General features: G+C 40.7%; 1 protein-coding gene across 3 annotated transcripts in view; it reads left to right on the forward strand.

The window, feature by feature from the left end:
* Positions 1-9,178: 9,178 nt before the first annotated feature.
* LOC106575727 (prolactin receptor) overlaps positions 9,179-15,509 on the forward strand; it is a 49,935-nt gene continuing 43,604 nt past the window's right edge. The window contains exon 1 of one of the 3 annotated variants that reach the window (XM_082963585.1): positions 9,179-9,644. In XM_082963585.1, the coding sequence (XP_082819711.1) occupies positions 9,487-9,644 (158 nt within the window). In that variant the 5' untranslated portion in view covers positions 9,179-9,486. Of the gene's footprint in view, positions 9,645-12,565; positions 13,000-15,509 lie in introns of those variants that run through there. The other 2 variants (XM_082963584.1, XM_082963586.1) reach the window with 2 other exon arrangements.

A 15,509-nucleotide genomic window follows, 5' to 3' on the forward strand; every position in this document is an offset into this window, starting at 1 on the left:
TATCTGATTGGTTTTTACATATAAAATACCCACCATATTTTGATGGGAGTACTCCTATATCTGATTGGTTTTTACATATAAAATACCCACCATATTTTGATGGGAGTACTCCTATATCTGATTGGTTTTTACATATAAAATACCCACCATATTTTGATGGGAGTACTCTTACAAATAATCAAATTAAATCAAATCAAGGTTTATTTGTCACATGAAAGACTACAACAGGAGTACACCATACATTATAATGTTTACCAACTATATACACAGTGAAGATAAATCCACCTGTTTTTGATGACCATGAAAGAGTACTTATCTCTCCTATGTATTAAAGAATCTTTCGCTATAATACATGAAATGTGAAAACTGTTTTTTATTAAAGATTGCTGAACTTGCATTCCCCCCTCCCCCACCCCTCTCTGTGGTGGAAGCCTTGTGTACAACCAAGCAGGTATGTACTGCAATATTTTACGTATTCACATGGAATATCCACCTGTTTTTGATGACCATGAAAGGACGCTAATCTCTCAAAGTAATACATATATTTTATTAACTATGCACACTCCTCCACCTCTCCCTGCTTTGTTGTGAAAGCCTCTTGTCCAACCAGACAGTGTCTTTCACCTACTGGAGGTATAGTATATATCGTTAACCAAGCTGAAATGCTATTCACAGCTTAAAAAGGGAAAGATATGATGTTTTTAAACATCATCAGGCCTAGAGGACAGGACAGGACATCCGCTCCCTCATTAGCCGGCCTTGTCTCTCGCTTAAGGTGCCACCAGCCACCTGTGTTTCCAAGTATTTGCTAAACCGGTCCAATCATCGTTGGACCATATTTTATTCTTTCCCGAATTACATTCTCCAGTGTCATGTATCATATGAGTGTTGGTTGTGGACAGAAAAGCAGCCAAAGTCGTTATGAAAATTGAAACTGTTTTGCAAGCACATACATGTAAGCTGGTGTCTGCTCCTCCCAATGTCAATGGAGAAAGTTGCATAATTGTACCAGACACATTAGTCATTGTACACCTTCTATTGCTCGTCATGTCCAAAACACAGCATTCATTTGTTTTTCCATCTAAGCTTCTATTTTGGGGTATACTCTAGGCTATGCTCTGTATCCTTACACCTTTGTTTACAGACACTCTATTCCCCACGTATTCCCGTCCAGATTTTGATGACCATGAAAGGACGCTAATCTCTCAAAGTAATACATATATTTTATTAACTCTGCACACTCCCCCACCTCTCCCTGCTTTGTTGTGAAAGCCTCTTGTCCAACCAGACAGTGTCTTTCACCTACTGGAGGTATAGTATATATCGTTAACCAAGCTGAAATGCTATTCACAGCTTAAAAAGGGAATGATATGATGTTTTTAAACATCATCAGGCCTAGAGGACAGGACAGGACATCCGCTCCCTCATTAGCCGGCCTTGTCTCTCGCTTGGCTGCATCCCCATCCTGCACAGACCCACCAGAGAGCTGGATGTCTTGGATAGGCCCCATGAATCATTGAGCAAAACGCTCTATATCTCATTTGAGTCACATGTCTTTAGACGAATGCCTTGCGTCATTGGTTAATTGGAGTCCGCAAGGATCTCATGACTAGTGGTGCTGAATGTGTGGGTTTGAATATCTTACCTACAGACCATAATAGCTGCAGTGTGGATAGCTCACAGAACCACACAACTGTAGGAGATGAATACCGTGTTCACACGCCATAATAATGTAACAATCCTCGCTATGTGAGCCTAGTGGGTGGCCTTGTGGTTCGAGCGCTGGGCCATTAACCTAAGAGGTTGCTAGTGCAAATCCCCAAGCCAACAAGATGAAAGATCTGTCAATGTGCCCTTGAGCAAGGCAGTTAATTGCTACACGATCACTGTTGATAATGGCAAACCCAGGCTGCGACCTCTCAGGGAGAGTTGGGATATGCAAAGAACACATTTCCTATTCACGCGTGAATGTAAAGCGCTCTTGTAAATTGGACGAATATAAGCACTCATCAACTTATTAATTTGTTCTGAAATGGTTGTGATGATGATGATGTTGGGTACTATATTTATTGAATATTATATGAATCCTATACATTTAAATGAACAATTTAGGTGCTATCAATTAGCTATATTTATCAGAGTTAAAATAATCTTTCAACAAAATAATGTTTCAGTAATGCTAATCTTATCTGTTTCTAACTACAGAAACGATTTCAGAAAAATCTGAGATGGTGGGTGTTGAAAACTTTCTTGTGCTTTTTGAGGTGGAACAACAATTTATTATTAAGTTACAATTCCCACCAACTGGGTTAACCCTATTAGTGCGATGCGTAGGATGTTCGCCTTTCACCCTACTCGAACCGGGTTCGCTTCCCTCGCCCACTGTTCGCTACAACAATACCACATCCTGGACTTAATGTACTCAATCACATAAATACACTTAATTAGCCTAAAACGCTTAGCAAATACTTATTTCGACAAAGACCAGTGATTGTCAGCACTGATATGACTGTTATATCATCTGCTTGTATCTTCTTCCTTTCATTTCCCGCTTTCGTTGAGTGTGGACAGTGCATAGGATTTTTCATCTTTATCGATTGCAGATGATTAAAAAAAGACGAGAAAAGTGGGATGGAAAGAGAGATAGTGGGTCTCGGTAGTCAGGTGCACCAATTCAAGAACCTAAAAATTTGCTTTAACTTCACCGCACTTCACATGTGTAGCAAGAGAGAGCGATATATTCATTGCTGTCCACACAGAGGAAAATTGTGTCCACAGCCTTTTGGTTACATACGATTTAAAAGCCAAAACTCTAGAACATACCAGAATCAGAAACACATACAACACAGATATAATGGCTTGAAATAAATCCATCATACAGTACCAGTGAAAAGTTTGGACACACCTACTCATTCCAGGGTTTTTCTTTATTTTTACCAATTTCTACATTGTAGAATAATAGTGAAGACATCAAAACTATGAAATAGCACATATGGAATCATGCAGAATCATGACCGCTTTGCACACTCTTGGCATTCTCTCAACAAGCTTCATGAGGTAGTCACCTGGAATGCATTTCAATTAACAGGTGTGCCTTGTTAAAAGTTAATTTGTGGAATTTCTTTCCTTCTTAATACGTTTGAGCCAATCAGTTTTTTGACAAGGTAGGGGTGGTAAAAGACCAAGACCATATTATGGCATGATCAACTCAAATAAGCAAAGAGAAACGACAGTCCATCATTACTTTAAGACATGAAGGTCAGTCAACCCAGAAAATGTCAAGAACTTTGAAAGTTTCTTCAAGTGCAGTTGCAAAAACCATCAAGCGCTATGATGAAACTGGCTCTGATGAGGACCGCTAGAGGAAAGGAAGACCCAGAGTTAACTCTGCTGCAGAGGATAATTTCATTAGAGTTACTAGCCTCAGAAATTGCAGCCCAAATAAATGCTTCACAGAGTTCAAGTAACAGATTCATCAACTGTTCAGAGGAGACTGTATAAATCAGGCCTTCATGGTCGAATTTCTGCAAAGAAACCACTACTAAAGGACACCAATAAGAATAAGAGACTTGGTTGGGCCAAGAAACATGAGCAACGGACATTAGACTGGTGGAAATCTCTCCTTTGGTCTGATGAGTCTAAATTTGAGATTTTTGGTTGCCGTGTCTTTGTGAGATGCAGAGTAGGCAAACGAATGAGCTCCACATGTGTGGTTCCCACCATGAAGCACGGAGGAGGAGGTGTGATGGTGTGGGGGTGCTTTGCTGGTGACACTGTCAGTGATTTATTTAGAATTCAAGGTACACTTAACCAGCTTGAGAGAATGCCAAGAGTATGCAAAGCTATCATCAAGGCAAAGGGTGGCTACTTTGAAGAATCTCAAATATAAAATATATTTTTCTTTGTTTAACACTTTTTTGGTTACTGCATGATTCCATAAGTGTTATTTCATAGTTGTTATGTCTTCACTATTATTCTACAATGTAGAAAATAGTCAAAATAAAGAAAAACCCTGGAATGAGTGTGTGTGTACAAACTTTTGACTAGTACAGTACTGTACATATTGTACAAGTTTGTCCAAAATGTTTGTCCAAAATGTTTCCAACCATCCTCTATTAAATTATATAAAGTATGTGACATAATGTAACATAATGTGATTCTCTCTTGATGATAAAACTAAAACTATACTGATAGTGTAGAAAATTCAATTTTCCACATTTCTATATGTCTTAATCAGGAAATGACTGTGCTTTCCCATACTGTGTCAATTATGTTTTTTAACCTAAACACAAATGCTTTCTAACCTTTGAACTATAGCCCCAAACATACATATCGTACAAGTTTGTCCAAAATGCTTCCAACCTTATTTCCAGACAAAACAGCCAAATTCCTCTATTAAATTATATAAAGTATGTAACATAATGTAACATAATGTGATTATCTCTTCATGATCATGTACTAAGTAAAACCATACTGATTGAGTAGAAAATTCAATTCATCCACAAACTCATCCATAAACTAACCTTGTGAGGACACATAATTCAGTCCCATTCAAAATCCTATTTTCCCTAACCCCTAACCCTAACCCTTAACCTACCTGTAATCCGTACTCTTACCCTAACCCTAACCTTAATCCTAACCCTAACCTTAACCCCAAAACCTAACCTTAACCCTAACCCTAAACCTAACCCTAGCTCCTAACCCTCAATCTAACCCTAGCTCCTAACCCTAAAACTAACCCTAGCTCCTAACCCTAACCCTTAACGTAATTCTAACCCTAACACTAATTCTAACCTTAACCCTAAACCCCCTAGATATAGTATTTGACCTTGTGGGGACTAACAAAATGTCCCCAGTTGTTCAAATTTTTGTTTGTTTACAATTCACACACACGCACACACACACAGTGCAGGTATTGTCCATATTCCCTGTCCTCCCAGATGTCAGGTGTTATTAGAACTCCTTTCCCAGGATGATTCTGATTGGCTGAGACAGGTTGGGGTCCAACTTTACTCCCTGAACGGTTTTTCTAGGGAACATACAGTACACAGATCAGAAATAAAATGGGTCAGTGTGTGTATGTGTGGTGTGTCTGTGTGTGTGTTTATCCCTTCCCAGCAGCACTAAACAACACAGGCTTTATCAAACCATTAGGTTCTAACAGGCAATCAACATCCCTCTAAAAACCAGAGAACATGTCAACCTATGATCCCTACTACAGGGAGATACTGTGGCCACGTTAACCCATGATCCCTACTACAGGGAGATACTGTGGCCATGTCAACCCATGATCCCTACTACAGGGAGATACTGTGGCCATGTCAACCCATGATCCCTACTACAGGGAGATACTGTGGCCATGTCAACCCATGATCCCTACTACAGGGAGATACTGTGGCCATGTCAACCCATGATCCCTACTACAGGGAGATACTGTGGCCATGTCAACCCATGATCCCTACTACAGGGAGATACTGTGGCCATGTCAACCCATGATCCCTACTACAGGGAGATACTATGGCCATGTCAACCCATGATCCCTACTACAGGGAGATACTATGTCCATGTCAACCCATGATCCCTACTACAGGGAGATACTGTGGCCATGTCAACCCATGATCCCTACTACAGGGAGATACTGTGGCCATGTCAACCCATGATCCCTACTACAGGGAGATACTGTGGCCATGTCAACCCATGATCCCTACTACAGGGAGATACTGTGGCCATGTCAACCCATGATCCCTACTACAGGGAGATACTGTGGCCATGTCAACCCATGATCCCTACTACAGGGAGATACTGTGGCCATGTCAACCCATGATCCCTACTACAGGGAGATACTGTGGCCATGTCAACCCATGATCCCTACTACAGGGAGATACTGTGGCCATGTCAACCCATGATCCCTACTACAGGGAGATACTGTGGCCATGTCAACCCATGATTTCCTACTACAGGGAGATACTGTGGCCATGTCAACCCATGATTTCCTACTACAGGGAGATACTGTGGCCATGTCAACCCATGATTTCCTACTACAGGGAGATACTGTGGCCATGTCAACCCATGATTTCCTACTACAGGGAGATACTGTGGCCATGTCAACCCATGATCCCTACTACAGTGAGATACTGTGGCCATGTCAACCCATGATTTCCTACTACAGGGAGATACTGTGGCCATGTCAACCCATGATCCCTACTACAGGGAGATACTGTGGCCATGTCAACCCATGATCCCTACTACAGGGAGATACTGTTGTCACGGTTGTAGAAAGGAGGAGCGGACCAAAGTGCAGCGTGTGTCGTTCCACATTTTATTTATACTGTGAAACTATGCAATACATAAATAAACTGAATGAAAAAAAACAACAGACCGTGACGCAGAGGTGAAACATACACTACTCAAAATTAATCTCCCACAAACACAGGTGGAAAAAACCCCTACTTAAGTATGATCTCCAATTAGAGACAACGAGGACCAGCTGCCTCTAATTGGAGATCATCCCAAACAAAACCCCAACATAGAAATACAAAACTAGAACCTGAACATAGAAATAGAAAACATAGACAAAAACCCCCTGTCACACCCTGACCTACTCTACCATAGAAAATAACATCTTTCTATGGTCAGGACGTGACAACTGTGGCCATGTCAACCCATGACCCCTACTACAGGGAGATACTATGGCCATGTCAAGTCACAGACTACCTATTCTACATATGGCCATAAAACAAACTTTCCTTAAAGATAGACTCAGCAAAATGACGTTGCCACGAGCAGCACCGCAGATGTTGAGATGAGCTAGATGCAAGACTTCACTAGGAGACCAAAACAGCGGAAAAGTTTAGCCTCGCGCTTCAACGTTCTTAGATGTTTCGGAAATTGACCCACTATGCTGTTTACTTTGTACACCATATTGCTCAGTCTACCTCGAATAGACTGTCTGATCACAAGACACATATGAATACACTCTAGAGCACTCTCCTATGAAATTCCACCATGGCATGGGTACAGAGAGACAGAGCAGGGTACACAGACAGATGCTTAGTATACAGACGCATGGCATACTGTAGCTAAGGCCTAATCTATACATCGACGACCGGGGATTGCAGGGAGTGCCAATCAGCTCGGATTCTGAGGGGAGCATGTGTTTCAAATGGACTAAGACTTGATGGAATGTCATGGTTCATCTTTTCAGGGAGTTGTAACATAATGAATAGCTGTCTCCCTGGATGTCTCCGAGTTGTCCGGACATGTGACCACATGTGTAGGCGTGAACATACTGCACAGGACATAGGCTACCACAACTGCAACTTCAGTTGAAAAGTGCTTTTCAAACGTATGATACACACAGTGCGCCATACCTGAAATACCATGGTGTCGTCACTAACACACTCACACACACTCCCTGCAGAGCAGATGAGACTAATTCAATGTGCTGACCCGTGATTAACCAGAGAAGCACTGCAGTCCTCTGCCATTCGACACCTACTAATTAATGCAGAGCCACACACTGCTTAACAAAGGATCTACTGAGATAAACACACACCTCCACGGCCACCCAGCAGCTTCGCATAACTCATTTGTTAACAACAATAAATAAATAAATACAAGATCGTTATCACACACACACACTGTGGTGTAGTCCTTTGTATTGGACTTACATGTTGGCAGCCAGGCGAGGACAAGGACACCCCTATCCAATCAATTTAGATCATGCGAATCTTTATATAACACCTTTTGTAATTAATCAGAAAATGTTATTGCCATGCAACAAGTAGTTGCAAAGAATTTGTCTCTGTGTTACTGTCCACACATGATGTAAACATCAACATCTATACAATGCAATGCAGATAGGTTTTGTATTTTGTACAGGTCGATATTGAGATGGTTGATATTGGAATCCTCATCCTCAGTAAAGGACTCTGTGGTCAGCAAAAGGGTTGGAAAGAAGTGTTTTTGGTATAGAAATATTGTTCCCTGACCCTTTTTTCCAGGACCATTGCTATGGCAATCAGTTTGATTCCCACATGTGCTTTAACACATGTCTAGATGTAAGTCAGAGGAATGGGAGGTTCATAAGAAGCCTGTATCCCTGGGGAGAGTCTCCTGACTCTGGCTGATTCTCTCTGGTCATGGGTCAGGCTGCTGGCTGTTAGGGAGCGGACCCCACCCTGCCACCGTCTGCGGGGGACACAATTAGACCATTGTCTCTGGTTGAAACAGATAAAGCAGATTACACCAGGCAGTTAAATGTAATTAGGATAACACTTCTCTCTTGTTTCGTCTCCGGTCCCAGCAAGGCCAGCTAGCAGCACACTCCAGTCCACACAGATGCAGTCAGAGACTCCCACACTGAGAGAGTGAGGATTCAACTCTGAGAAAGACCACGGTTTGTTTATCAAACTGTTTACAGTGTTGGGATTGTGTAGGGGCCTGGGTGTGTGTGTGTGTGTGTGTGTGTGTGTGTGTGTGTGTGTGTGTGTGTGTGTGTGTGTGTGTGTGTGTGTGTGTGTGTGTGTGTGTGTGTGTGTGTGTGTGTGTGTGTGTGTGTATTTAAGCAATAAAGCCCGAGAAGGTGTGGTATATGGCCAATATACCATGGCTAAGGGCTGCTCTTACGCACAACACAACGCGGAGTTCCTGGACACAGCCCTTAGTTAGCCGTGGTATATTGGCCAGATATCACAAACCCCTGAGGTGCCTTATTGCTATTATTAACTGCTTACCAACGTAACTAGAGCTGTAAAAATGTATGTATTTTCATACCTGTCTTATAGGTCTGATATATCATGGCTGTCAGTCAATCAGCATTCAGGGCTCAAACCAGCCAGTTTATAATATAGTACATAGGAGATGGGACACACACACATGAACCATCTATAGATACCTAACCTAAATACAGGCTAACATTGACCTGACATGCTTGCAAGCCATAAAGTATGTTAACTAAAAATTAAATGCATCTATAATGATTATTAGGCTACAGTAACTGAACTGCCTTCAGTCATATCTTACTGAGTGAGTGTGTGGGGAGCTGTCATATTGCCAAGACCAAGTGTGTCAATTTGCAATCAGCAGCAGACACGTTTACTTGACTCAAATTGCACAGATTTGTAATTATGTGTAGACTAATAACTTGGCCGCAGGTCACTCGTAAAAATAAAGGGAGAAAGCCATAACAATGTGTCAAGGTATTGGAAAACACGAGGGGGCCGGGCAATAATCCGAGAGGCGCGCGCCAACCAACCGCCAACCGGTGCGTTGGCTGCAGAGAGATAACGTGCAGATGAAGCAAGGCAAGATACGAACATAGCGAACAACCGTTGACCGCGTACAGACACCGATGGTTTGAGGAGTTTGGCGTATGCGTTACATATTTTGGCATGTCACTGTGACTCGTTATTATTTGAAGAATACATATCTTTAGGACCACCTTCAAGGCACAATTACATGAGCGTGTGAAGCGGGTGACTGGCCATGGTCTTGTCTAACTACCCGAAGATTTCCTCGAAGGTCTCTTTGATAATTCCGTTCGCCATCACTGAGCAAAATCCGCGTGAGAAGCAGACAGTTGCTCAGAGTTTTGGACCAGGGAGATTCCGAAGGAGAGAGGGGACATTCATGTTATTTCTAAGGTAAATTCCCACATCCGGGTGTCACTTTTAAATCCATTGTTTTTGTTTTCATTACTGTAGTTTAGCCTATTCTTATTTTCGGTTTTGTTTTATCTGTGTGAAGTTACTATTACTGACTGTGCATTGTATTGGCTACATTGTTGCAATGGATTAATTAGTTCTCTGCATTTGTCTAACACATGCAATAGCCTAACACCAATAGTAGTTTAGCTTACTACATTTCATTGCAGGCAGCTTCTAAATTTAAAAAGTTGTATGGTAGGCTAGCCTATATTTGATGCAGAATGTTGTTTAAAAATTAAAAATATTTGAAATATGTGAATTTGCATGTGAAAACATTTGGAAAGGCATCACGAGCTGAAGCATAGATATTTAAATGAAATTAGTATAAAATCTGAAAGCTGCCTAACCAAATTCCATCAATATTCATTATGAGATGCAATGTAAATGAATCTGTAATAGATTTTGTGTGGAAATCAAAAGGTCTCTTGTCTTCAAGAAACAACATTTGGGTCCATCCAAATTGATAAGCAGCAACACCGCGGACCAGGGATGGAAATGAAGCTAGCCCATAGCTAGTGCTTTTCAGCAGGGGCGAAAATCTGATATCAACTTTGGAGGGGACAATTACATGAACTTTTCTCAAGAGCAATTCCTGAGGGGGACACCAAAAGTAGTGCTGTAACACATAGCCTACATTGTAATATGGTAAATGTATATTGAGGAACCAAAGAAAATAAGGTGTTTGCCGTACTCCTAACTACCGGTACCCAAAACTACACAACTAATCACAACAGCAATACCATTGCCTTTAACAAATCTTAGTTCAGTCACCAGTTTAAGTTGAGAGTGGGGGTATCCATGGCATTTTCCAATTATGTTCCTATTTTACAAGTCCAAAAAAATTGAGAACCTTTCATAATGTTGCCAAACAAAGACTCAACAAACTTACCTGAGACTCCCTGTCTCTGCCAGTCTGTCCCTGCATATCTGTCCCCAACTCTGCTGTCTGTGTGCCATCTGTTGCCTGCTCTGCCTAATGACATCATTGTGAAACATTTCCATTAGAATTTCATTTCTTTCTTATGAACATTTTATCAACTAGTCTTTGAGATATTAGGCTACTAGGGTTCTTACTTTGCGTTTTGGTGTACTGAAAAATACTTTATTTTTCTGCCTTTTTTCTACCTGGCTGGCTGGCTACACACACACACAGTGTGTAGGTTATTTACAGTAGGAGATGGGCTTCTATCATCTTATCTTTTATCATTCTAGTTGGGCTTCGATCTAAAAGGTAGCTAGCAAATGTGAAATGGATTAAAATGACAAGCGTTGACAGCTGTATGAGTTCACCATTTACACAACATATGCTGCAACCTTTTGTAATTTTAATAGTTTGTTTCATATTGGCTGGCTTCCAACAATAGCTGAATTTGCAAAGCTAACGAGCACCAATTCCGTTTCAGTGGTGTTTGCTATAATCTTTTCTACCCGGGTTAAATAAAGGTGAAATAAAATAAATAAATAAAAGTTCCCTTGCGACAATTTAGCTTTTGCAACGAGACCATTAAATATATTTAAGACAATGGTAGAAGAGAGTGTAGTTCTGTTCAGTTTGGACTTCAGTTTATCGCTAACCTTATCACAGGGACTTTGAAGCACTAACTTACATCATCTGCATGCTGATCTTGGAATAAATTGACGATAGCAAAGATTCCATCTTTGACGAGGCCACATAAATGGAATAATTACTAGCTAGCTTAATAGTTAATATTTGCCCGCTAGCTCTGCATATTCAGCTAGTGTGTGTGCGCGATTGACTGGATTAACCTCACGTCAGTTACGTTCATTGAGTGCCTTTCAGACAGTGGATACGACCTCTCTGTTACCTTGCCAACTAAGGAACTGGCAGTGGATCAAACCATTGTGAGGCAAAGGGTGGGGGGGTCGCAATCTTTTGAAACTTGGCTACAGTGCCCAAAATCCTTAAATTCCCTTCCTGGCGTCAGTATGTGACAATAAAACATAAAATAAAATAATAAAACTATAGCCTACCCAGCTGTATATACACGGCTCCTCAGCTCAGCTAGACTTTAGCACCACACCATTATGCCAAGGAGTTGTACTTGGGTAATGCTAAAATGCAACAACACTTCCTTAACAAGGCAACAAAGTTGCTTTTTCGAATGCTTAAATAGCATTTCATAAAGAAAGGAATCACCTGAACACAATTTAAAGGTGCAATCTGCGACTTCTCTGTCTCATTTGGCAATAACATGAATAAAAACACAGCATGAAATAAATAACATAAAAATAGCAAACAAACAAGCAAAAATTCATAATATGCAATTAAGTACCTCTTCTCTCATTGTGGAGGACAGAGAGCGTCTTTGCCAGAGAACCACTTTTCAAATCAACGGATTACACCTTTAAAACATACCTATTGCTGCAACTTGATATCAAAGAAGGTTACAACAAAAATGTACAATTTCTCAATAATTAAGAGGGAAATGAATGCGCTTGCTTCTTATTTGTAATTTATTTCAGGGATGACTTCCATCTCTTTGTCAAGCATGTATTCACAGTCCCATGAAGCGTATCATTAACCAGTTCCCAATGGGCCAGGTTGACTGGAGTGATCATGCATACAATCATCAACATATGTCTTATACAAGCTGGAACTACGGAACTCTGGGTCAAACATTCATCTTGTTGACACATTTACTATTGAAACAAACTACACCCTCAAAGTTATATAAATACTTATCTCCATATCATATTCTGTTAATAAAACATTTAGCATATGATAAGGGTGTTTATCTGTTTAATCACAAAGGGTGATTGTGATTAAGAAGCCTTACAGCTGTTAATACATAACTGATTCAGTAAAATAATGAACAAAATAAGTAATTCCAATAACTCCCAGTAACTCTGTTATGCCGATAACTCTGTTATGCTGATTGAATGCCTCCGTGCCTCTGTCTGCCTGCCTGCGTTAGTACGCTGCCCGGGGGTGCAGAAACCAGGCGGATAGAGAATGGGTCAATCCGGAGCTCTGTGCTAGTACGTAGACACACACTTGTGTGCTAAACCTCATCAGCTGTGGATCAGCCACGGCAGTCAGGAGAAGGCCAAAGGTAGCTGCGTGTACCATACCTCTCCAGACCTTCTGGTCTGAGCTAACGGCAGCTCAAGCGAAAGAGTCGGCCATGACAGAGTCATTTTGCCGGATCCAAACTGACCTGAAGTGTGTGAAGAATACCTACTGGTCTACTGTAGGACTGATGAGGGTGATGTCCTGACTCTTTCTCTGTCAGTGAGGACCGAGGAGGAAATGATAATTCAATCAATGTGTGTAAGTAAACAGTGGGAAAATGTGTTGCACATCACGCAATCGTCAATTGTAGCAATTGGAACTGGCTTCTGATGGTGTGCTGCTGTCTCCTCTAGTTACAATGATATGGGGGTTTTGATCACTGATTGTTTTTGCATGAACAAAATGGGAAAGTAAAAGTGTGAATATGCATATTTAAACATACTGTACATATATACACGTACACAGTAGACACATATATATATACACAGTGTACACGTACACATATATATACAGAGGATACACAGTATACTCGTACACACACACACACACACACACACACACACACACACACACACACACACACACACACACACACACACACACGTTTTCTAGTCAGGTCACATGGCCCAAAAAAATGAGTCTACATATGAATACTAAAACAAATGCAGAGAACTAACATTACATTGTAGTTACAAGGCCACTAACATACTCCTTGTCCTGCATGTGTGTGAGCGTGTAAAGGCTTTGAGGGTGTCTTGAGATTACCGTTGGACCATATGTTTAGGTCAGAGACTTATATGTACTGTAAAACACTTGTTGACCTTCCAAAGGAGCAACTTTAAGTATCAATCAATTGATCAATCAATCAATCAATCAATCAATAGTTTGATTAATTGAAATTCTATTGACAAATCTCTTCAGAGCCACTGTAAATTGAACTGTCCATTTTCCCTTCAAACATTGTTTGTCAGTACAACACCTCATAGTTTTGATGGCTGAAAGAAAATCTGTGTGGCTGAATCGAATTCATTGCTACCCAGGTATTCACATGAAAGTGAATGCCTGAAGGCATTGGTTCTTAATTGGACTAATGCATTGGCTGGACTTATCAGGTGTAATGCAGGAGTGATAACAGGCATCAGGTCTGTATGTGGTCGGCCGACTCCCTTCTGTACCATCTGAAGCATTGAAATAGCCAATTGCTGTCCAGATAGGAGCTTATTTGATTGGATTGATTGGGTGCTGATTGATTGGATGTATGTGCATTCTCCAGCCAACCTGTGACCTTGATTGATCAATTAAGTGCCAAGGAGGAAACAATGAGACAGAGGAACTGATCTTATGAATACTGTACCTGTGTACACAGTATAACAACATTGTAATGACATTTGTATTTGTAGTTATTCTGCTTAGTATTTACATGGTAATGGAGTCAAGTGTTTATGGCAATGTAGCAGGGATCATCAACTAGATTGAGCCGCGGGACCATTTTTTTCTTGAGCGGATGGTCGGTGGACCAGAACATAATTATAGATCAATTGTAGACTGGAAATTGACTGCAAGAATCCCAAACAGATATAATATTTGACTGAAACATAATAATTTCAAACCTTGCTTACATTTGTATACAGTCATGTCTCTTTATTATGCGTGGGAATACTTGGGAACAGATTTCCAAAATTAAAATCAATTGGAGCTGATTTCCTGGTGTTTTATGTCTTTTATGTCCAACAATGACAATGTAAAAAAAAATTAATAATAATAATAATATTATTTTTGCTCAGAAAACTTGGGGGGCCAAATAAAACCGTGCCAGTTGGGGAAACCTGCAGTATATTAACAAACATTGTAATGCCATTTATATTTGTAATTATTCTGCTTAGTATTTACATGGTAATGGAGTCAAACATTTTACTCTTTTAACCTTGTGTTTTTCAGTATGAATTTCATGAATAAGATTTAACAAGTAACTAAACATGGGCTTTTTGGGGATTTGATCAAGTCTGACAGCTGAGCTGATTCCTCTCCTTGGTCTTGTGGAAGAATGGTTGTTGCTTCCTGAATTTCTGACATTTACAAATAACATGTAAATAACCAATCTTGTATTTCTTTATTGTTGTTGTTAACAAATGAGTTATGCCAAGCTGCTGGGTGGCCGTGGAGGTGTGTGTTTATCTCAGTAGATCCTTTGTTAAGCAGTGTGTGGCTCTGCATTAATTAGTAGGTGTCGAATTAATGGCAGAAGACTGCAGGCTTCTCTGGTTAATCACGGGTCAGCACTGTTACTCTTTACCTGCTCTGCAGGGAGTTTGTGCTTTGGTGTGTGTATGCCCATGTGTCTTTTTTTGTTGGGCTTTAGCATTAGTTTGAGTGTGTGCCCAGCTATCAGTGTGTATATGCAACCTGCGGTGCGTGCATGCGTGTGTGTGTGTGTGTGTGTGCGTGTGTGCGTGTGTGTTTAATGGTTCAGTGCAGCTCTCTGACCCAGACGGGTATGTGTACTGGGCACTGGCTGCTGGCTGCTTGCTGGCTGATCCACACGCCTCAGTGAGCTGTGAAATCCCTTCGTACCATATTGATTTGGCTTCCATCTATATTGACAGAGCTCAACAGAGCCACTGTACTATTTCTATATCAACCCTATGTTTCAGTCTATTTCTATATCAACCCTATGTTTCAGTCTATTTCTATATCAACCCTATGCTTCAGCCTATTTCTATATCAACCCTGTGCTTCAGCCTATTTCTTTATCAACCTTATGCTTCAGC

Source organism: Salmo salar, chromosome 17 (assembly GCF_965601325.2).
Source record: "Salmo salar chromosome 17, fSalSal1, whole genome shotgun sequence".
NCBI classification, from domain to species: domain Eukaryota; kingdom Metazoa; phylum Chordata; class Actinopteri; order Salmoniformes; family Salmonidae; genus Salmo; species Salmo salar.